Genomic DNA, 23838 nt, shown 5'->3' with positions numbered 1-23838 from the left:
GAGGCAATGTCAGCCTAAAAAGATGGGTCTTTAAATTTGATTTAAAATTGGCGATAGTGGGGCTGGACTTAATGTGGGAAAGAGACTATTCCAGAGCCTGGGGGGGGCAACAAAACATGCCCAGTCACCTCTGGGGGGGGCAACAGAACACGCCCAGTCACCTCTGGGGGGGGGGGGGGGGGGGGGGGCACAAAACACGCCCAGTCACCTCTGGGGGGGGCAACAGAACACGCCCAGTCACCTCTGGGGGGGGCAACAGAACACGCCCAGTCACCTCTGGGGGGGGCAACAGAACACGCCCAGTCACCTCTGGGGGGGGGCAACAGAACACGCCCAGTCACCTCTGGGGGGGCAACAGAACACGCCCAGTCACCTCTGGGGGGGGGCAACAGAACACGCCCAGTCCCCTCTGTGGGGGCAACAAAACACGCCCAGTCCCCTCTGGGGGGGCAACAGAACACGCCCAGTCCCCTCTGGGGGGGCAACAGAACACGCCCAGTCCTCTCTGGGGGGGCAACAGAACACGCCCAGTCACCTCTGTGGGGGCAACAGAACACGCCCAGTCCCCTCTGGGGGGGCAACAGAACACGCCCAGTGCTCTCTGGGGGGGGGGGGGGGGGCAACAGAACACGCCCAGTCACCTCTGGTTTGGATGCGTGAGTGGAGTGGGGGAGTGAGAGGAGTTGTTTGAGGATGACCTGGGGGCAGAATGTGGAATATGTCATGTGGAGCTAATCCATTGAAGGATTTAAAAACAAATAGTAAAAAGTTTAAATCAATTCTGTACTTCACAGCTGAGCCAGAACAGGAGTGATGTGTTGTCCATGATCTTCTTTGGCCTGTGGCCCGGTCTGTTCTGGGTTAGGGCTAGAGCTAAACCTTGCTGTCTGGGCTTGCTTGCTGTTGTCCACACAACTGCAGTACCTACACTCTGGCTGTGGGGAGGCTTTAGTGCTGTGCAGAGCTATCTGCTGCAGTCACTGATTCCAGTTATGCAACCATGAGTTTTAATCAAGTGTTTATTTTTTCAGTGTGCTTTCCAACTTTTTCCATAAAGGATATCTCTCGTGAAGTAAAATACCACTTCCACATGAAGCACATATTCTGAGAGAAAATAAGAGTGTAACCTGTGTGTGGAGTGTACTTTAAGAGTGTCAATGTATAGAGAAAAGAGAGTCACTGTGTGTGGAGTGTACTTTAAAAGTGTCAATGTATGTTTTACTTCTGAAGGCCAAAGGCAGCAACTTGCAAAAGGCCAGATACAATAAACTTCAATGTTATGAAATGATTTACCTCAAAAGAGAATGTAACACATTCTAGCATTCTCAATCAAATGTGTCAAATTATTGTTGTTAGGCTACTGCGATGGATTATATTTTGGGTTTTCATGCCCAATACATGGTGTGACAGAGCTGTGGAGACATTTAAGGAGGGGAGGGGCTTCCTTTGGCTGCCAAGGAAACAGGGGAAGGCTGGTTGTTTCCAGGGCGACCCAGAGAAGGAAAAGCCTTAAAAAGGGGTGGGAAGCCAGGGAAAGGGGTGGGGTGTAGTGGTAAAGAAAAAGACAGACAGGAAAGCCCAAAGAGGAAAAAAAAAAACACAAAAAGAAAGGAAACCAAGTGGGAGGTTAAAAACAGACAGAAGGAGTGGGAGAGAGATGAGGGGAAGAAGGAGAAAGGGTCTCCAGTTTGAAAAAGACTGAAGAGCTCAGTGTCAGAGTACTCACTGAGTCACAACGAGCATTACATTTCTCTCTCTGTGTCTCTCTCCCCCCTCTCATTTTCCTGAATGAAATGCAGGAGGACAAACTACAAAAAGGAGTACACACAAGATAGGGCTTAAGTTGTGAAGCCAGAGCAGGAAGGAGTGAAGAGGAGTAACTCTGATATGGCAAAGGAAACAGAGGATGGAGCAGAATACCTTCAGGGGCACCTTTGACTGGACTTTTCCACAACCATGTGCCCTTTACCTCAGCGCCTGCCATGGAGCACCACAGTGAGAGATCAAGCCTCTTTCTGATCTGACTGAACTGACAGTGTTTGGGGAACCACACAGGGACCGAGCCCGAGGCCCGAGCCCGAGCCCGAGCCCGAGCGAGGAGGAGCAGGAGCAAGAGAGTGAGGGATGTGGGGATCACGATGCCGGGCCCTGGGCACCGGCAGGAAGTGTTGCCTTCTCAGGTGGCTGAGTCTGAAGGTGTGCAGGAGGAGTACGTTCCTCTTCGCGGTCCTCTGGTTCGGCTCCTGGCTGCTCCTTAACGGCCTGTTGTTTGTACACAGGAATATGTTCTCAGATGTCTGCACGGATGACAAGAGCCGCAGAATACTTCATCGAGTGGTAGGAGTTTTAAGTTTATTGTTGTGGGATCGCTCATTCGTTTTCAATATCAACTCCCTGCAGGACATCATAAAAAGTGCAAAGTGTGTACATTTTTGATTTAGACTGATTTGGGCGAAAAGACACGGTCACTATTTCACAGACCACAGAAACACCAATGGTTATTCTACCATTTCCCAGTACTGTGGTTGCAACATAGTATACACTCCAGTGAATTAGTATGTGGAGTCAGACAGGGATGAGAGCGGAGTATTGCATTTGTCTAATGAGGCTAGACACTTTGTTGGCACACTGGTTATTTATAATGTTCTGCCTCATTGTTGGTTGTCTTTATGGCTAGTTGTTGGCTGTTATTGAAAACTGAGACTGAGACTGAGAGACCGTGACTTGGGTGCAAAACAATTGCCTCTGATCTCCTGTAACATCCAATCCTAATACTTATAGTTTAACGGAACCAAACTCAATTCAAACAGAAACAGCAGCGTGTAGATTCATTTAGAAATGTTTGCAGTAACTAAGCACACTTTAAGTCAGTCAAGACATGAGCTCATACCATATATAGCAAAGAGCTAATCATGACTGGAATTTTACACATTCAGTAATCTAAAATCACTTTCAAGCTATCTACAGCAACTGCACCCAACATTCAAGAAAAATCTTGATAGCGTTGATAGTGGTATGGGACCCAAGGGAGAGGGTGGACTACACGTCTAACATACAGGCATGGATCCGCCAGTTTTATTCTCTGTCTATTCTCTTAACACTCTGTAGAAACACATATAAGTAAATGAGGTCGACTACATTTACATTTACATTTAGTCATTTTAACCAAAGCAACGTACAAGGGAGAGAACAATCAAGCTACGAGCAATAGAGACCTGGTGTTACAATAAATACTATTTTACATAAGAAATAGAAAAAAAGTGCAGGAATGTAACTTCTGTAAGTGCAAGTTAAGTACCAGTAGAAGTGCAAGTTAGGAAGAGTTGGGATTTCAAGAGCTTCTTAAAGGTAGAGAGGGACGCCCCTTCTCTGATAGTGCTAGGCAGCTCATTCCACCAACGTGGAACTACTAATGAGAATAGTCTAGATTGCCGTACTTGCACAGACGACAGTGCTAAACGACGCTCATAAGACGAGCGCAGCATCCTTGGGGTAACATTTGCCCTTACAAGAGCATTTAAGTAGCTGGGAGCAGAACCAGCAATCACTCTGTAAGCAAGCATAAGTGACTTGAACTTAATGCGAGCAGCTACAGGCAGCCAGTGGAGCTCAATGAGTAGCGGGGTGACGTGTGCCCTCTTCGGTTGGTTGAACACCAGACGCGCCGCCGCGTTCTGGATCATCTGTAGTGGTTTCACTAGCCGCATTCTGAATCGTCTGAAACAGTCTCACCACACATGCAGAAACACTAAAATTACACTGCAATAGTATAGTTTAAACATATCCAGGGCCTGCAAAAGAAGATTGTGAACTGACAAGATCTCAAGACCAGAGGCGCCGCTAGATATGTTGAGCCCTGTGAAAGAACATAATATTTCAAAAGTTAGGTGCAAAAAGGGGGCAGATGAACAGATGGCTTGTACAAGGAGGGAATGTTGAATCAAATTGTGTGGTGGAATATACAGCGCAGCAGCCACAAAGAAAAAAAAGAAAAAGGTTGCAGGTGTCGCTTCTGTCGGTCAAACATACAGTTTGTGACATGGGTCTTCCTACAGGTATCAGTCACGGTTCTGGTCCTGAAACACCTACCTTCGATGGTGCTGACTCCGCAGACTACACTGGAGAGCAGCGATGCTGCGTAACCTATGCTTCCTCCCCCAGTGCAGGCGCCATGAATTAGGGCCTTCGTCCAGACACTGTTTGTTTGTTTTTTTTTTTTTCAAATGTGGACGAGATGTCACATCTCCTGACAGTTTCCTCCGTTTTCATTCATTCGTGACCAGTGTGAGTGCAGTACACCAAGGCAGGGAAAAGTACACCTACGCAGGACTAAACCATCCGATAAATAGAGTGCAGGGCGAAATATAATACATAAAACCTGTCTGAATGATTTTACCAAAACAATTGGACATTTTTTTAATTTTTTTTATTTGGAAATGCTGAGTAGATAAAATGCCAACAGAGTCTGTCAACAGAGAGTGCACCTGCATTCGCCCAACCCAGCAGTGTCAGGTCTAATACACACAGATATCCACAAGTGTTCAATGTAAGTAGATATGAGTATGTGCCAATGCCTCTGGTAAATATAGGGCTTTAATCACCACACTGAGCTCCACAATGAGACAGAGGAGAGAAGCAGGTGAGTGAGAGCATGAGAGCCAGCCTATCTGGGCCAGACATCTCCAAAAGGCCTGTCCTCCCCACTGTAGAGTCAGAGGGTGCATGGCAGTTTGTAAATCATACCTAGATCTATACACACAGAAGGCTCAACAGTGGTGTCTACAGGATACATTAAAGATGAATATTTTTTAGATATCACAGGTTATCACACAACATAGCTGCATTCTGACAAAGTATTCCATGAGAAACTTACAGTCCTGTTGGGTCCTGTTCGTCCCGTCTGGATTCATTTTCCTATACTGACCAGCAGACAATACATTATCCCTTACCCTTATCTGTTCTTATAAAGCATTCTGGATGTTGCCGTACATTACTCTTTCAAGACATAAAAAAAAACCCTAAAAAAAAAACACACACTGGTGTTTAGAATGTAATGTAAACTGAACATTCTACAGAAATGATCTGATGCAGAAACATAAAATATATCATGGAATTCTAAAAGCTGCAATCGTTGATAAGTGCATTCTTTTAATAGAATGTTCAAAACTCAACTGCTGGAAGGATAACGGAAGGGTCAACAAAGAAGAAGAGACATGCATTTCTGCAAGAAAGAAGAAGTGTAATTGTTGAACAGTAATTGAGTCCACTAACTGTAACCGCACGGGTCAGGCATGGGAATTAAAGCAGTGCACAAGCAATTGTGACATAATTATGTTGAACAAGCATATAAACAACAATTATGTTGAACAAGCTATAAATTAACACAGATATGTGGATGAATAGAGACTATATTGTTGTTATCATTACATTACCAGACTGATACGGTCACTCAACATCCCTATGCACGGCACAGGGATGCACATGTAACCTGTGTTGTGTAGAGTCGACAAGCACAGCCTCGCACTAGACTTGAACTCGCAACCTTGCACGTAGGAGGTGAGCATGCTAGCAAGGAGGCTAAAACCCATGGGTGCTAGCGCCTGCTGTTAGCATGTCTGTTACGGTGTCAGGGAGGTCAACGAGGTTTACTCACTGCACAGCACTGTACCCGCTGGCTAATCTGACACTCACCGGCCTAAACCTCACTCACCATTCCGGGTCTCCGATGTTGCATAGACAAGTAGAGTCTCGCTCTGGAATTGAACTCTCATCCTGGGGCATGGGAGGCGGGCGTGCTAGTAGTAAGGAGGCTAAAATCCATGGGTGCCTGTGCCTGTTGGGGAGTAAGATTTACTTACTGCACAGTCCTGTAACCCGCTGGCTACTATTAAACACTTATTACATAAATGTGCGCTCTTTTTATCTACAAAGCACAGTTGATTATGTGTTAATCAATGCATGCATTTTATGTAGGTATGAGGGGGAAATTCCCTTGCCCAGACAAGACCTGAAAGAGTTGCAAATCAGACTTAATGTGTTGTGAATCTTATATTCATATGCAGGTTATGCCTTTTTGTTGTTTAAGGTTAAGTAAATATCTGTGTTCCTGAGTAAGCCATTTCTGTTTGTGTCTGTGTCTTAGGGGAATTAAATGTTTCTGGGACTGTGTGTGTGTGTGTGTGTGTGTGTGTAGTGTAGCCCAAAACGGTTTAAGCACAAAACGACTTCATTTGCGAAAGTGTAGAACTGGAAAATTAGTAACTTTTTAAGGTTTCTGTGTAGAGTTTGTTCTCAACGGATGATTGCAACATTACCATATTTCTGCCGGGGTCGGGTTTCTTTAATATCACCCACGCTCACTGAACATGGATATTATGAAGTCAACGCTGGTCTTTATTAAAGCAAAAAGTCTCAATATGGGTAGACTTGTTACTACAATTTATCAATTTATTTACTTTATTTGCTCCAGCAAATAAGCATTAACTGCAAGCAGACAATGTTTGAGCAAATTGCAAAATATGTCCACCAACATATTCAAAGTATTTCATTGCATAGTGATTATAACAGTGGTTTTGACCTGGGAAATAGTGGTCCTTTTAACAGACTGAATGGTTCATTAAAAAAACATTGTGGTTTAAAATTTCAATTTGTGGGTATAATCAATTCTCTACATTACTTTAATTGCTCTCCACATACTTCCAAACAGATGGCTCAAACTGTGGAGAGTGCCTTTTCAGAACCTGCACTGTTCAGCAGTTGTTTTCGCCAATGTGGTGCCTACACATAACTTTCACACATGCCCTTCCAAATCCACGATGACACCTGTGTAGCCGTGACTGATGTAATTACCAATGCCCCACTCTCCAATGTGCTTTGACTCGATCATTACTGCTCTCCTAGGGTTATCTGTGGTCTTTCCACATGGTGGGGGTCTGATCACATGAAAGAGGAACATCAGCTAGTGTGACCTCTTGAAGCTTAAAGCAGGGCCAATCCAAAACACCTGATGGCTTAATGGGTTCTCATAGTGCCTTTTATGGCAGCTATTGTAGTGAGTTTACCTTTTATCACAACACATGGAAAATGATCAGATTTGACAAAAGAATTTTAATCGGATTGGCTGTTGCAGGGGGAGAAGTCAACACGTTAATTCAGTGGTTGCAGTTCTGACTGCAAGCGTGTCAGAGGATTGTTGTTTATGGTAGCCTACTAGGTCGCCAGGGGACCGATTAATGAGTAGACTTAAACATATTGTAATGCAGTTTATATGCAGTTAATAGTTGGGAAAATACGATAATATTATTATGAAAATGGAATATAAATAATCAAAATGACTTTTTTCATCAAATAACTTGTTGAAAACAATAAGAACATATACAAAGTGTTTCTATTTCGGGCCATTTAACCCGTTATTGCACTCCCTGAAGTTAGCAGAGCAGCATAGGACACATAAAGTCAATCAAAGAAAACGGTATAAAATGAAGGAAACACATTTCAAGACTCATCATTGTACTGATACTATGTGTGTAAATGTTTGGACATTTAAAATAAAAAATGTCATTATGTTGCTATGATCACGATGACTGAGTGATCCTGATGAGGACATCAAGGGCGCTTTATAGATTTTAGTAGGATATATAGACGAGGAGAAATTGTAAAATCAAAAATCCATATTTCATTCATAAATGATTGTAAACCATATGCAAATGAAAATGTGTACTCTGCAAACACACAGGTTATAATAAAGACAAACCTTTGTAGATGTCCTTGGCGAAGTAGGGAGGTAGGATGACTGACTTTCTACTCTATTCAATTTAATTCCGTTCTGTTCTATTCTATTAGGCTCTGCTGGGCCAACACAATAGCACTGTTCTCAGCGAACTGAATTCCTTGCAATACGGGCCATGCATTGTCACTCAGATCAAACTCTGTGGAAGGATGAATGCCTTCATTGTTCCACTCACTTAATCATGTATAAACATCACAAAATCAAGTTTATGGTCACACACAGCATAGCTTAAATGGCCCTTTATGTTTCTACTTCCATTCAATCTGCTGCGGTTTAAGGCATTTTGAAGAAATTGTTCTAACTTGGCATACTTTCAATTCCCCAGACTTGATTTGCCTTTTTTAAAAGAATGTATGGGATGGAAATGTGGGGAACATAGTCTCTGGTGGCGAGTTCATAGCATTCCTGACATGCCAGCAATGACCAGTGCAGTGCTTCTTTACAGTATTTAGCAGGAACCCTCAGCCCATCCTCTCTTGTGTCTATAAAGCATACTCAGACAGAGAGGGGATAGTGTGCAGGCATGCTAGAGTTATGAGTCCATCATGATACATAAACCACGTCCAGGATGGTCTAATTTCACACAGAACAATCAATCAATCAATGAATTTGTTTATTTGATCAAGAGGGACAGTGTACATTCATGAACATTAAAATGTAAATGCACCCAATTATAGCCAAAAGGCTAGTTTCCATTGGCAGTCCCCCTGCCAGAGTGAAAAAGGCTATACAACCTAAAAAAGGCATTAACGTATATATATATAACAAGAGTGATAATATATACTAGTCTCACACTACTACAACATACAATATTATACAAGAATTATAATATATGTATGTAAATTTTTTGTGAATTTGGGGTTGAAAAACTTGCATGAATTTTACCACCCTGTAGAGTCCTGCCTGGGAAAGTTAGTATGCAAACAAGCTGAAAACAGCTGCTGACTATTCTGCTGTGATGCCTGGGAAGCTGGATAGCATGTGTGGAACCTGGCAGCTGCCTGGAAATGTACAAAATCATTTGTGTGGGAAGACACCGAACATCTATTGGTACTGTTAAATTTTTCACAGATGGACACAGACTAGACCCTTCCCTTCATTTTTAGGGAAAGATGGGACACAGACTTTATGACGGCAGCAACAGGACTGAGCACTGCCCCTAGTTATCTGTGTTTAATTACAGCAGCGCTCAAGAAAAGAGAAGGAACTTCTTAAGGGAGACACTACCATGTTATATCAATACACAAAGGGCCAGCAGCTAGCCAAGTCGACTCTCAGTAGAGTCGGCTCAACAGCTGTTATGCGGACAGCTGGAATGTGTCAGAAGAGGATTTTCAGTGTAATCCTTCATAAACTCCATAGCAGCCAACTCAAGCCAACAAGAGATGAGCAATAATCAAATGTGTTAACAAATAATATCACCAAAAATGATCAAAAAAGATCCAGTGTATCAGAGTCAGATATTTATCTGAAATACATTTTTATGATTATAATTGTTTTTGTGTGTCTTCCAGTGTGAGGAGTACCAGCAGGGTGTCCTGACGGGCGACCTGTGTGAAGACCTGTGTGTAGAGGGTACGGTTGAGTACAAGCGCTGCCTCTACTATGAGAACGGCAAGAAGGTGATGGTGGCGGACTGGCGTGGCGTCCCAGTGGTGCTGAAATCTAAACTGGAGAACTTCTCTTCCTACGAGCCCTTTGGTTTCCTGGACTACCTGGACACCCCAGGGAACATCAGGGTTCAAGAGGAGCTCACACCCTTGGAAGTGGTCCTTTACGCCACCCTGGAGATCAAGAACTCCCTGGGTCTGGAGACCAACGTCAACATGACACTGCCTCGGCTCTGGGGCCAGCGCGTGAGGGAACAGGGTTGGGTCTACACCCAGGCGGAGCTGGCTTCACTCTGGGCGCTGCTTCAGCAAGAGGAGTACACCTTCCTCCGGGTGCTGCAGGACCTGAGCCAGCACGTGGCCAAGGTGGTGGGCTCGTGTGGACACTTTTACGCTGTGGAGTATCTTGTGGCCGGACATGCCTGGGATCAAAACATCTTCTCTATAGATGATTCGTCTGGCTTAGACCAAACCTCTTGGAATGGATATGCGAGACCAGGGATAGACAGGGACAGGATACATCGTATTGCGCTCAGCTTCTTAGATATGGTCGGACACTTCGAAGAGGACTTTTCCCACCATCTTCACCTTTGTGACATCAAGCCTGAAAACTTTGCCATCAGGAAAGATCTTACAGTTGAGTAATGCTTGCACACACACACACACACACACACACACACACACACACACACACACACACACACACACACACACACACACACACACACACACAAACACACACACACACACACACACACACACACACACACACACACACACACACACACACACACACACACACACACACACACACACACACACACACACACACGAGAAATATTGAGTGCACCTGCTCTAGTGAAATGAGGCCAATCTGAAAATTGACAGAATATGTATTTTTTTTTTTTTAATCATTCCCTCAGACCTGCCAACACTGAAGACCAAAAATGAGCTCTCCTAGATAATACAGATAGGTGACCCCTTCTTATAATTGGAAAACCAACAGTCCGCCAACTTTAATAGGGTTGAAACAGTAATATTTCACTAAGAATCTATCCATAGAATGTTGTCCCTCATGCATCATCTCTCTTCTCTCTCCTTCACCTGAATGCGTGGGCTCTTTCCTTCTCCCCTTGAAGAGGCACTGGCCCTGTTAGTTCAAATGACGTTAAACACTCTTTGCCTCATATTTCCACTCACATCTAATAACCACATTTCAACAACATGCCAACAACACGCTAGGTTTGAATAAAATACCCTCCGACTTCAAATACAAACATTTGTTAAGACAGTTAACTTGTTGAACTCAACTAGTTTTCTTTCATAAACCCAGAGCCACGCATCAAGGACAGGAATCTGACTGATGTCCTGAGAGGAGGGGGGAAGCCCAAGGGGGGTTGTGTTGCCATAACTCAATTATAAAGACTTCATTTGTCAGTCATTTCGATAGATAAAAACACTGCTCTTTGTCTATATGTCCTAATGCTGATGGCTGTGACTGTGATAACATTGTTCTCACCATTATAACTTATACTATTACCTACACATAAACACATCTAGTGTCTATCTGCTGTGGGTTGTGTGTGTTCCCTATAACATGGATCACACATGTCTTTGGTTATGACTGTAAAAGAGTCGGAGTGATGGCCTGGATTGAATCAAGACCCCGGGGCCCTTGTGTGTATAATGATGCCTGTTGTTGTGAAACCATCTTTCATTTGATCTGCGGCGGCCATTTCTGTGCATGGGCATGGAAAATATGCTCAAAAATACATGCGTCAGCCACTCTCCCAGCATTGACATCTATAAATCACAAGTGATTGTGAAATTGTGCGCAGCTGAATCGTTTCAAGTCTCCGCCTTGTAGATGGCCTTTCATCAATGTCATTAGCATATAAAACTGTTCTAATGAAGTCCGTGGCCTAACTAAATGGTATCTAAAAATAAAAGTCTGGAAAAACAGTGGACCATATTTACGTAGGGTGTTTTTCTCTTAGATATGTTTAACTTGGCTAATTGCACAATGACCAGATGTAACTAATAAAGCCCAATTTACGAAGGGTGATTATCCAAGAGGCGTTAGTCATTTGTCATGTTAGTCACCTGTGACCAAATAACAATGGAAAAATGTAGATGTCCGTGAGGGCTTGTTTTACAGATGACTAATGCAGTTGTCCAGACGACTGGAAAAATGGATACACTGCCAATACTCAATGTTGCTCAAGAGAAAACACAAGAACATTGTTGCTGTCGTTACTGGGATTGCGAATATTCGCCCGATAGGAGCAATCCCCTTGAAGAGTTTTGTTGAAAAAAATTATATTCTAAAGGTAAAATGAACCAAAATTATAGTAACGAAATTATGAATTTTTTAAAGTGTTTCTAATGTTAGCAACGTCTCAACAACAGTCTGTACTTTAAACTAGACTCACACAGTATTGCTCATTTGAAAGCCTGTAATGTACAGGTCTGTTAATCCAGACTCACACAGTATTGCTCATTTGAAAGCCTGTAACATACAGGTCTGTTAAACTAGACTTCTACAACCTCTGCTCATATTGATAATAAAACAAATTGTAAGAGTGAGAAAATGTAATCGTTGTTGTTCGATTTCCAACTACCTGCAGGACCCAACATTACCACAAAGAAATGTGCATACGCCAAGTTGGAACCTCACGTGGAACTTTTCCACGTCAAAGACTGTTTTTATTTTTATCTCTGAACTTGGTGTGGATTTTAGCATATACACACTCTATTTATTATTATCGCATTATACGGCTCTTGACAATGCTGCAGAATGTTCCGTTGATTTGAATAGGCCATTTCAACATTAGGAGGTCCGATATTTCTTTAAAATGACTATTGCAAAAAATTAATGACCACTGCCATTGGTAACTGGTTTTGTGCTTCTGATTCACATCAATTTTTTTCAGCAAACTCAGAAAGTAATAACTTGCTACACAACACCTGAAACTTTAATGTTTTAATTGCTTGAAGAACAATTTTTTTCCCCAGCAGAAGCCACAAATGGCAACAAAATCACTTACAAACAGATTTTTTGGAGTAATGTCTTTTATCGCTTTGGCAAGTCACCGTATAACAAGCAGGATACTGTATAGTCCGCTGGTCAGTATCAGAAAGTAAATACCCTCAGGACTAAACAAGTCCTGTTCATCCTGTCAGGATTTCTTTTTCAATACTGAGCGGCTGATACATTATCCCTTATTTATTAAATGGGGCCCCAGCTGTACTCGGCTGAAAGCTAGTTTTGGAATAATCTTTAAATATGGTCATGTGAAGGACAGATAAACACACGTGTTGTCCCCACTAGTCATCCAGGATATGCCCTATGTAGTTCTGACTGAAGTCAGCCTGGTTTTGTTCTGTGTTCCGGATGGAACACCCCGTAAAAATGTCAGAAAAGCTTTCAAGGCACGTCATTGCCAACTATATTGCCAAAAGGCACCGGTTAGCATGTTAGCAGGCTTTTATCAGTGCCATCTGAGCTGTTGATAGTTAGATAGAAGGTTTTTTCATGCCATTTAGGTAGTTAGCTAGCTTTAGACTCCTTACTGCTGCTTTAATGATCACCAAACAAGGTATAAAGGCTCCTTTTTGAATAACACATATTTCAGCAATCATTTAAGATATTAAATAGACATGCAAACCTAATGTGGTTATAGGCAAACCTAGTGCTTCCCACATGAAACACAATGTGATGTGATGTTGCCTGTTGTGTGTTTGGCTTTCCATGTGCCTAACAAACCCTCTGTAACTGTGTTCTTTTGAAGGTGGTGGCTATAGATGTGGACATGGCTTTCTTTGAGCCCAAAATGCAGGATATCTTAGAGCAGAACTGCACCAGTGACAGAGACTGCAACTTCTTTGACTGTGTCTCCAAGTGTGACACGCACACAAAAAAATGTGGCTCAAAACGCAAAAACAGCAACCTGCAGGTAAGCATTCTAGTACACGCCAAGTTTCTGGGGGGGGGGATTGGTTACAGTACTCATAGTAGCTATTAATTCAGAGATCCAGTAACATAAACATTTATCAACATATAACCGTCAAAGTAAATGCATTGCAGTACACATTTCAAGATAGATGAGTTCTTATTTTTTTATTATTATTTTGGAGTAAACTTGACTGTCTGTCAGCCACATTAAGCAAACCATCAGGTATTAGAATTAAGTTAAAAGACAAATAGGAACAAATGGATATGCTTTCCAGCACAATTAATTATTAGGTGCAATTTCTTTTTTAAATACACAGGAAGTCTGTCACTTCATATTCTAAATAAAATTACATTATGGAATTATTTTGCATTACTGACAATTTATATATTCTTTTATCTTAGCTATATACAGGAAAAGATGTTAAATACTGCATGCTATCGGTTGGGGACTTCCCACACTGGACAGACCTCTCACTGTCACATGCAAGTCCTCATACCCAACAAGTGTTTAAACAACAGGGTGCACTACAACCATCAAACAGATATTTAACAGAAACAATATTTAAGATGTCTTTCACCTGGGTAGGCACCTTCCTTTGTCAGGGTTTCAGTGAATTAGGCCCACAACCACTCATCACTCAACAGTGGTGTCTGGCGTCCCAGACCCACCCCCGTCCGCACTTATGGTAAGAACATATGTCAATACCACGGACAACAGCAGATACACCTCTGCTAAATGTTAAAAAGGCATTCTACAAGGATAAGATTGACAATGCCATAGACAGTCTGAAACCTTTTTATACTTTCAACTTAACCCTCCGCCTCTGACATCAGTCACCTCCCTCTCCGCTGATAACTTTGCAACTTTCTTTACCGAAATGTGGTCATTGGCAATTCTCCAACCCTCCTAAACAGGTTTCCCCTTATCTGGACATCGGAGCATTGTCGGAATCATTCTCCCCTCTCAATGAGGAAGAAGTCACTATACTTCTGAAACTGAGTCGTCCTGTGACATGTCTCCTGGACTCTCCATTCCAACCACCCTTCTCGCCTACAATTTCACCTGCTATCACAGAAGTAGTCAATGCCTCACTCAGTTCGGGAAACTTTCCTACATCATTCAAACATGCTCGGATTACTCCGTAGCTTAAGAACTTTTCACTTAACCCTTCTGATGTGAAGAATTATAGACTCCCGGTCTCCCTACTTCTTTTTTTTGTCAAAGATTCTTGAAACGGGTGTCTTGCAAGTCAAGCAAGTTTCTGATTTCCTGTCTCAGAATAAACTGCTAGACCCTAAGCAGTCAGGTTTTAAGAGAGGTCATTATACTGAAACGGCTCTTTTCTCTGTGACTGAAGCATTGAGAGTAGCGAAGGTCTCTGTTCAGTCATGAAATCCTACTACACCTGTCAGCAGCCTTTTCCACAGTGAACCATGACATCCTCCTCTCGATGCTGTCCAAACTGGGAATTTTGGGGGAAAGCACTCAGTTGGCTTTAATTGTACCTCAGTGGACGTTCATTTAGTGTGTCATGGGAGCGACAAAGATGACTCCATCATTTTGGCTCAAATGTCTGCATGCCTCAGTGATATTTAAGTTTGGATGATGGATTGTCACCCTCAACTCAATATTTCGAAAACTGAGGTCCTCGTATTCCCAGCCAACCGGGCTATCCCACAAAATATTAACATCCAGCTCGGTTCATCTTCATTGACCCTAATTATATATGCACAAAACTTGGGAGTTAAAATTTGGCTTCTGTCTTGAGGTCTTGTTGGTTCATACTCTATAATGTTCGGAATTATCTCACAAAATATGCTACACAACGTATTGGGCAGGCCCTGGTTATGTCCAAACTAGATTATTGCAATGCAATTGTACAGGTCTTCCTGCATGTGTAGTGAGACCGTTGAAGATGATTCAGAATGCGACGCCACGTTTGGTCTTTGATCAGCCAGAGAGGACACACACACACACACACACACACACACACCCACACACACACACACACACACACACACACACATGTAACTCCTCTGCTGGTCACCCTGGAGCTCCACACACACACACACACACACACACACACACACACACACACACACACACACACACACACATGTAACTCCTCTGCTGGTCACCCTGGAGCTCCACACACACACACACACACACACACACACACACACACACACACACACACACACATGTAACTCCTCTGCTGGTCACCCTTCACTGGCTCCCTGTAGCTGCTAAAACTAAATGTAAATACCTCACTCTGGCCTATAGGACAGCCACTGGATCGGCACCTTCCTTTTAAATGCTATGATTCAGAAGTTACATTTCCAATAGTGAATATTGGTGAATATTAGTAAATGAGTCTCTTCTTGACTGGAAACTGTGGCTGCTTTCACTAGTGATAGTTGACAATATGAGAGAGACGGCTAAGTCACATTCTGAGCTGCTTTGCCGCGGGAAATACGTAGAGGTATCAAAAGCAACAAATTATAAGAGAATGGGTTCACACACGTGGCTGAACTCGTTATACTGTTAGCTGGCTAGCTAAACATGTTAACACCAAAACTTCCACTTTCTCATATTGAAGACTGACAGAAGTAACACGTAAAAACACGAACATTTACAAGGGTCTGAAGTACTTGTGGTGTGGATCAATATAAGTCAATAATACTGCTTACAACTCATTACATTTATGGAAACATTCCGGCCATCTCTGGCCACTATGATGTCTAGAGGAATTCTGCAGATGCAGAGGGAGAGTGGGCGAGAGTTAGAATGATCTCCATTTCCCTGGTACAAGTCAACAGTGAAATAGTGTATCCGACCATGACTGACTTGTGTCGAAGCACAACTCCAATATCCTTTGACTGACAGGTAAAACTAAGTAAAACTTTGAGTGATGGAAATGATACTCATTCATTTTGTGTATGTACGTGTTCGTATGCTGATCTCTCTTTCTGTATCTAGTTCATTTTTATTTTTAAGAATATTAGAAGAGGGTGATGGTGTCACTGTGTGATTTTACTGTAGCTCTGGAAAACATAAACATGTTGATCATTTTCACTTTTGAAGTGTTTTGCAATTAAGTTTTATGTCCCCAAAGATGAAATGAGTCACTCTGATTGCCATAATGCGTAGGGATATGTGTTGGTGTTGGGGATATGTGTATGTGGGTCTTTGTGCTCCCCACGGAGGACACTGATTCATGGTAACAACTTTAACAACAAAATCATTTTGAACTGCAAAAACCTAACTTACCATCTAACACAATACAAAAGAGGTGTGCTACTGCTGGGGACATAAAACTTAATTGCAAAACACTTCAAAAGTGAAAATGATTAACGTGTTTATGTTTTTCAGAGCTACAGTAAAATCACACAGTGACACCATCACCCTCTTCTAATATTCTTAAAAATAAAAATGAACTAGATACAGAAAGAGAGATCAGAATACGAACACGCACATACACAAAATGTATTTATCATTTCCATCAGTCATTCTTGCTTTACAAACAAATTCTGGTTGGACGAAACCAAGTGTAGAACCCCACTGAGTCAGACTCTCATGCTCGTGATCACTTACCGTGTCCACTGGTGACCCCTTCCACCCTATTATGCAGTCTGCTTTGAGGAACAAAAGAGGCTTTGTGTTGGGGCTGAGAGGTCAAACATCTTGCAGTTCTGTCCCTTCAAACAGATGGGTAACGGGAATATGGCTGATGATGGAGTCGCTGATAATGAAATGGAGGTTATGCTTGAAATAACTGACCCCCAAGGGGTAATTTTGCTCTCCCTTCGCGAGGCTCTCAGTCTGTCCACCCTCCTTGTCTGGGTTATGTCTCATCCTGCTTTCTTCCTTTCTCTTCCCTTTTGATAGGTGATCTGTGAGAAGATCTTCAGACCTTGGTTTTCTCCCACGGTCCTGGGTTCCAAGGCAGAGCTCCCCCTGCAGGTGGAACTACAGAGTGCGGTGCAGGAGTGTGCCGAGGGGACCGAGGGGGGCCTGGACGTGGAGTTTGGACGAGCCATCAGGCAGCGCCTCTCTCGACTGCTAACGCACCTCCTGCAGGAGAGCGCAGCCAACAAACAGGCACACATCAGATCAGGACACCCTCACACGGCATTGAACTTCTAAAGCTTTAGTCCATCTGCTCTGTGTTCCTGGAGTTGTTAAATTATATCCTAATAGGATGCAATGGAATAGTTAAGTTCATTGCATTTCTCATTCATTTCACAGTTTAGTAAATGATTATAAATACAGATAAATACACTTTTAAGAACTAAAATGACTGGAAATGTTGTATAAAATGCAAAGTTGAATTGCATGAGAATGAGTGTTTTTTTTCTCGAGCATTAATACAATACAATTCTTTTGACCAACTGAACAATGTTGTCTACTGCCTTTACTGCTATAAGCTAATACGAGTTGAAACAGTAAAATACCTAAAAGCTCAACTCTTGATTTTGAGGGGTTACACGTAAATGCAGTAAAAATTATTAAGTCTGTCAAAGATACTATCATACAAGAAATGTTCACATAGATATGGATTGGCTACTTATTCCAATTCTAAATTCAGTTCTGTTTAATTCCTTTATATAGCACCATTAACAATGTATAATTATATCATTTATAATTGAATTTAAAATAATTTAATTTAAAATAATTTTAAATAATATAATGTATTAAAGCCAAAGGCCTGGTCCTCTAGAGCAAGCATGTGGGTAACAGTACCAAGGAAAAACTTCCCTTTACCTTCTTGACCTATCTTGACCAGAACCAAACAAAAAGTGGGGGATCCATCTGTCCAAGGCTGGCCCAGAACCAAGCTATAAAATGGGGGATCAGTCTGTCCGAGGCTGGCCCAGGAGAAAGCTAGAAAGGGTAGTGTGAGTTGTTGGGTATGATGACTTGCTGTAGGAAGTCCCTAACCACTAGCCCAAGTAATTTAACATATTTTCCATATTTTCATGTATTACTGAAATTACTGTCACATCATCAACCTCAACAACATAACACAACAAGATATAGAGATAGAAGAGTACATGCCATTTCAAATAGTCATTTTGTTCAGTGCCTTATCTTAATAGTGTTCCTGCAACTCAAACCACAGCTGCTAACAGTCAGGGCCTTTACTTTTAGGCATATACATACATCAACGCCTCAATGGTGAACAGATGGGAGGAAAAGAAATCTGAACCAACATTTGGTTCCTATCATGTTTGTTGCTAAGAATGGAGAGAACCCCCTCTGTAGTCTCATGTGTCAGGTTCCAGCTTGTTTCATGCTGCCTGGCTGTGGTAAATATCCCTAAAGATGGACAAGATGAGAGAGTAAACATCCCTAAAGATGGACAAGATGAGAGAGAGTAAACACCCCTAAAGATGGACAAGGTGACAGAGTAAACACCCCTAAAGATGGACAAGGTGACAGAGTAAACACAGGGCATGTGGTGTGAGATGGGGAGCCTGGATCCTGCACATGTCCCAACAGTTCATTATTTTCTCCACGTCACCTGCAAAGGTCACCTACAAAGGTCACCAGTTTCTGATGACTTCCAGTCTTCCGCTTAGAAACACCCCTCATTCCATTATTTGCTAATGATGAATACTCCTGCCTATTCAATTGTACACAGATGTGAGGAAATTGGTCACATACTTGAACTCTCTGTCAGACCAATGAACAGAAAGACACGTAGAGAGAGAGAGAGAGAGAGAGAGAGAGAGAATGTGTTGCACAATCACGTGTTGTGTTTCCTTTGTGGTACCTACAATGTTCCAAGTCAAGCACAGACGCATTTCTTGGACAGAGTAGTAAAACAGAAGCCCTAGAGAAGTTTATTTGATAATGGTTGGATGCTACTCTTTCAAGAACTTGATATTTAAATGATTTTATTACAAATGTAGCATTATCTTACTATCTTTTCATATAGTCTGAAAGTCCTTATCCATCATTAAAATGTAGTCTGAAAGTTCTTATCCATATTTAAAATCGATGGTTGCATGTGGCAAAATCAGCAGTGTGCTTCATAAGTTATCAGATCTGAAAATGTATGGATAGACCAAACAGAATACAGTACTGTTAAGTCAGACCCATAAACAACACAACATAAAACAAACTCCTTTAATATATTAAATTAGGCTACTATGCTAAACTCTCTCTCCATCTCAGCCAGTCCACAAATCCTGTCCAAAAACATTTGACCCAAAAAGCACTCTCTCTCTCCATCTCAGCCAGTCCACAAATCCTGTCCAAAAAGCACAGGGCACCCCTTCCCCCCTGTCCCCCTTCCCTGAAAGATCTCTATGGCCACCCCAAAAGCGTCAGCAGCAGTCCTGTCCTTCAGCAGCACAGAGCACAGAATGTTCCTGATAGCAGCAGCAGTGGACACAACATGGGTTGGATTGTGTGATGTGTTCATGGGTTCTTCTGCTACAGTAGAGATGGTGCTGACAGCTGTTCTGTGAACAATCTGGGACCCATTATGCCTAGAATGTTCTTTATTCCGGTGTTTATTACAAATAGAAGGAATCGAGTGTATCCAGTTTAAGGGGTAAAGTAGTCTAATCTGTTACCTGTACTATCACGTCAACCGCAGACTGCCCCAGGGGCTCCTATTATCTCTACAACGCTAGCTCTACTTAATATTAAAACATCTAGACAACAAATCATTTTTAGTTTATATTTTAATATCCCACCATTTCTCAACAAGACAGCGCCAGTACATTTCAGTTTTATGAATCCGTGCTGAACTGACAAGAAAGGAGGACTAGCTGCTTTATTTCAAATGTAATCCAATGCAAAGAGCTGACTCTGATGAGCTACTGTCAGTCATCTCCATTGGTTACTTCTTGCATTCCTGAACATGTTTGGTCTCTTGCAGCTAACACTATGGATCTGGTTATTTCTAAAGGTCTCAACATGTCTTTCTGTTCTGGTTAAGAACTTGGCCCTTTCTGATCATTTCTGTGTCTTGTTTGACATACTGATCACTCCAGGGGTTTACATAAGCTCTGTTTCTGTACATAAACAAGAATACTGGTGCTCAGTTTATGGAGACCATGGCTATGTCACTAACCATGAGCACAGTTGATGTACTCCTGGGTAACTTCGACTTGAGATTTTTGAGCATCATGGATGTTGTTGCACTGGTAAAAGTCAAGAAAACTTTGAGCAAACAGAAAGCAAACAGGAGAAACACTATGATGTCAAAAGCCCTGAAAAGAATGCAGGAAAGCTGAACGCAAATGGAGAAAAACTAAACTTTAGTCTTTTGGTAACCTCTACAAACAAAGCCTTTGTAGTTTTAACTATGAGTTATGCAGGGCCAGACAGCTACATTTTCCTAAAATGATTAACAGGAACATCAACAAACTCTTTTTGTCACTGTTTACAAGCTTACAACCCCCCCCCCCCCCTCCCCCAAATAAAACACAGACATCCCCTGAACTCCTTTCCGAAGAGAAATGAAATGAATTTGCTTGCTTTGTTTACTGTAAAAAATCTAAACTATCAGACGGACCATAAACACAACACAATGCAGTCCATTTACCATTTTACACGGTCAAACAATGAAACAATGGGGCACAGAGGAGAATAAATGTAATCGCATGGGTGACGTCATCCATAAGTACGGCATGGAAAGATTTTAAGTTTGTCAGAAAGCTAGGAAGGAAAAGCAAGGTCAAGCCAAGTCAAGACGATAGGTTGAAATAGAAAAGGCTGAAAGGAGAAAGGAGGCAGCTGAAGAAGCAATGGAAACGAGCAGATGATAAACTGAGAGAAGCCATTAGTGTACTGCAGGCAGAGGTGAAGAGTAGATTGGCTACGTTAAAGAGGGCGGAGATCCTCAGATGAAGAAGGAAGAAGACAGAACAAGCTAGGATTGCATTCTACAAGGATCCATTTCAGTTTGAAATCTTTATTCACTCAAGAGTAAACAGGAAGTTAAATGGACTTAGAATAACTGGACTGCATTTATTTAGCGCTTTTCTACTCATTAGAACTGCAAGTGCTTTACAGGTTAATGCCTCACACATTTACCCATTCACACACACAGTTACACATTGATGGCAGAGAGGCTACCATACAAGGCGCCAACCTGCACTTTGGGAGCAGTTTTGGGGTTCAGTGTTGTGCTCAAGGACACATGGTCAGGAGGAACGACTCCTCTACCTCCTGAACCATTAGAGGAGTATCTTCAACAGCTCCATACTATCAATCAGAGGCATGTGGATCTCTTGTTACCGGCAGACATTCCGCCACTCCGGGAGATTAGTTCACCAATGGACAGTGGCCCGCATCGAGAGAGGTGCAAGAGGTTGTGTATTGGGCGGCAGTGGTACAGGAGGTAAAGAAGTCGTTTAGTAATCAGAAGGTTGCTAGTTCGTTTCCCTGTCGAAGTGTCCTTGAGCAAGGCACTGAACCCCTAATTGCTCCTGATGTGCAGTGTGCCATCAGTGTAAATGTAAAATGTGTATACATTGTAAGTCGCACATATGTAAGTTGCTTTGGATAAAAGTGTCTGCTAAATGACTAAATGTATGTATTGTAGGATGTGCAAGGGCCCTAATGGGATACCTCATTGTGTCTATAATGGAGGACCTGATGTTTTGAAATGTCTGGGAGTTTGCTGTCCTGTCACACAATCCCATATTCTCCTGGATATGTACCCTACACCAGCCCTGTGTGTGTGTGTGTGTGTGTGTGTGTGTGTGTGTGTGTGTGTGTGTGTGTGTGTGTGTGTGTGTGTGTGTGTGTGTGTGTGTGTGTGTGTGTGTGTGTGTGTGTGTGTGTGTGCGCGCACCAGGTTTGGGGGACCTGCCTAGAGCCATTAGTTGCCATGGTGACTAATCCCATGGTGAATTATTACTGTTAGTGTTGTGTTCTTGGGAAGGTTATATTGATTGTCTGACAAACAGAAATGAAATTACACCAATGCTTTTATTATATATGAATGAAATACAGTTAAATAGCAATTATTAGACATATGAATCAGCAATATACATACATGTACAATCACACATGATATGATACTGTAATACAACAATATAATAACAACAACAATGTAATATAACATAACAAAGACTTTTAGTGAACTTAAAGGAATCACTGCAATAGACACCCAGCTCTGGTCTCTATTGCAAATCTATCCACATGCAAGGTAATTCTGGTCTGCATCCAGTATTTTCTGAGGCTCTCCAGACAGTGTAGAAGATTCTGTACTATGGGATGGAAGCCAGATGACCCACATTGGCCTTCCATCCAAGATGGAGTCGTCCTCATTCAACATCAGATCTGTGTTTCAGTGCACTTTAAATTTATAATGGCTAGCCAACTATACCATTAAGTCTGAGACCCACGTGGAGAGTTGAGTGGCCGTCTGGATCTAAATAATGTATTTCTTGTCTCAAAAAAGGCTTAAAAAACCCTGCACTGAAAAAGGCTGACATGAAAAGGCAAAGAAAAGTTTGTCGTTGACAAAACACATCAGAATAAACAAGAAAACATCAAAACATCTTTTCAGTGCCCAAAGCAAATTCCAACACAAGTGTTTCAATGGCTACGTTCTATTTTCATTTATTTTTTCAGATTTATTTTTTTTTCAATGTCAAAGTCACTGTTTTATCTCCAAACGATTGAAGGTGGTCACCCTGTCTGCAGAACATGAAGAAAGAAAACTGCTGCGAAAGGGAGCTTTGATCACCACCCACTACTTTATGACAAAAAAAAGCTTATGAAAAAAGCTAAAGAATTCTGGTCAGGCATGACCTGTACTGCAAAATCTTTAGATGTCATTATATATAGTATAGAATGTGAAGAAATGTCTTTGTAAGTTGCTGTATTCTTATCTGAAATATGCACAAAGTGCAGTTACTTCCTTTAATGTTAATGCACATTTGGTATGGATCACATATGTTTACATGTTTGTGTGTTGTTTGAATGTTTATGCAAACAAATAGGACATAGTGCTGCTAATTTTGTGATTTAATTTTGTGATAAGCACATTTGAGCAATACGGTGATCATACCGATAACGGTGATCATTTGGGTATTTGGTCATTTTATCTCTATTGTGTACTTAGTCACTCTGGACTACCTTTCCTCCAAGATGAACATAGTGGCCAAATTGAGTTACATCAACAAATAGGCTTAGGCTACAAAATGAACGGTCTGGTAGTTTGTGTAAATAGGGTGGCCTGGGATGGATCATTGTTTCAGTCTGCCCCTGGAAGCAAGCAGATAATTCATTAGATATTTATTTTTTATATATTTTTAATATTTATTTTTTATAATATATTCCCTTATATTATAAAAAAATATAAGGGAATATATACACTGAAGGATGTAATCAAGACTACCAGTGGGTAAACAATGCCAAATTAAAAGTCATACGATTGAAGGTGGTCACCCTGTCAGATATCGACTGATATCTGAGTCCTGCCTGTAACGTTACTTCATTTCCCCCTCACATA

At 41.9% G+C, this 23838-nt stretch overlaps 1 protein-coding gene across 1 annotated transcript; it reads left to right on the top strand.

Annotated features, from left to right (window-relative positions):
• The first annotated feature begins 1346 nt into the window (after positions 1-1346).
• On the top strand, positions 1347-17743 carry dipk1c (divergent protein kinase domain 1C). Its single transcript, XM_012816906.3, has 4 exons — positions 1347-2337; positions 9304-10035; positions 13191-13355; positions 17244-17743. Exons 1-4 carry the CDS (start codon positions 2125-2127, stop codon positions 17499-17501), a joined length of 1368 nt encoding a protein of 455 aa, XP_012672360.2. The 5' UTR covers positions 1347-2124; the 3' UTR covers positions 17502-17743.
• Positions 17744-23838: the final 6095 nt, after the last annotated feature.

This window comes from Clupea harengus, chromosome 17 (genome assembly GCF_900700415.2).
Source record: "Clupea harengus chromosome 17, Ch_v2.0.2, whole genome shotgun sequence".
Lineage (NCBI taxonomy): Eukaryota > Metazoa > Chordata > Actinopteri > Clupeiformes > Clupeidae > Clupea > Clupea harengus.
The sequence above is the reverse complement of the archived record's forward strand: the minus strand, read 5'-3'. Positions and strand labels throughout refer to the sequence as shown.

Coding starts and splice junctions, on each gene's coding strand:
- dipk1c (XM_012816906.3), top strand. CDS start 2,125: ATGTGGGGATCACGATGCCGGGCCCTGGGCACCGGCAGGAAGTGTTGC. Junction 2,338..9,303: donor GCAGAATACTTCATCGAGTG/GTAGGAGTTTTA, acceptor TGTGTCTTCCAG/TGTGAGGAGTACCAGCAGGG. Junction 13,356..17,243: donor GCAAAAACAGCAACCTGCAG/GTAAGCATTCTA, acceptor CCCTTTTGATAG/GTGATCTGTGAGAAGATCTT.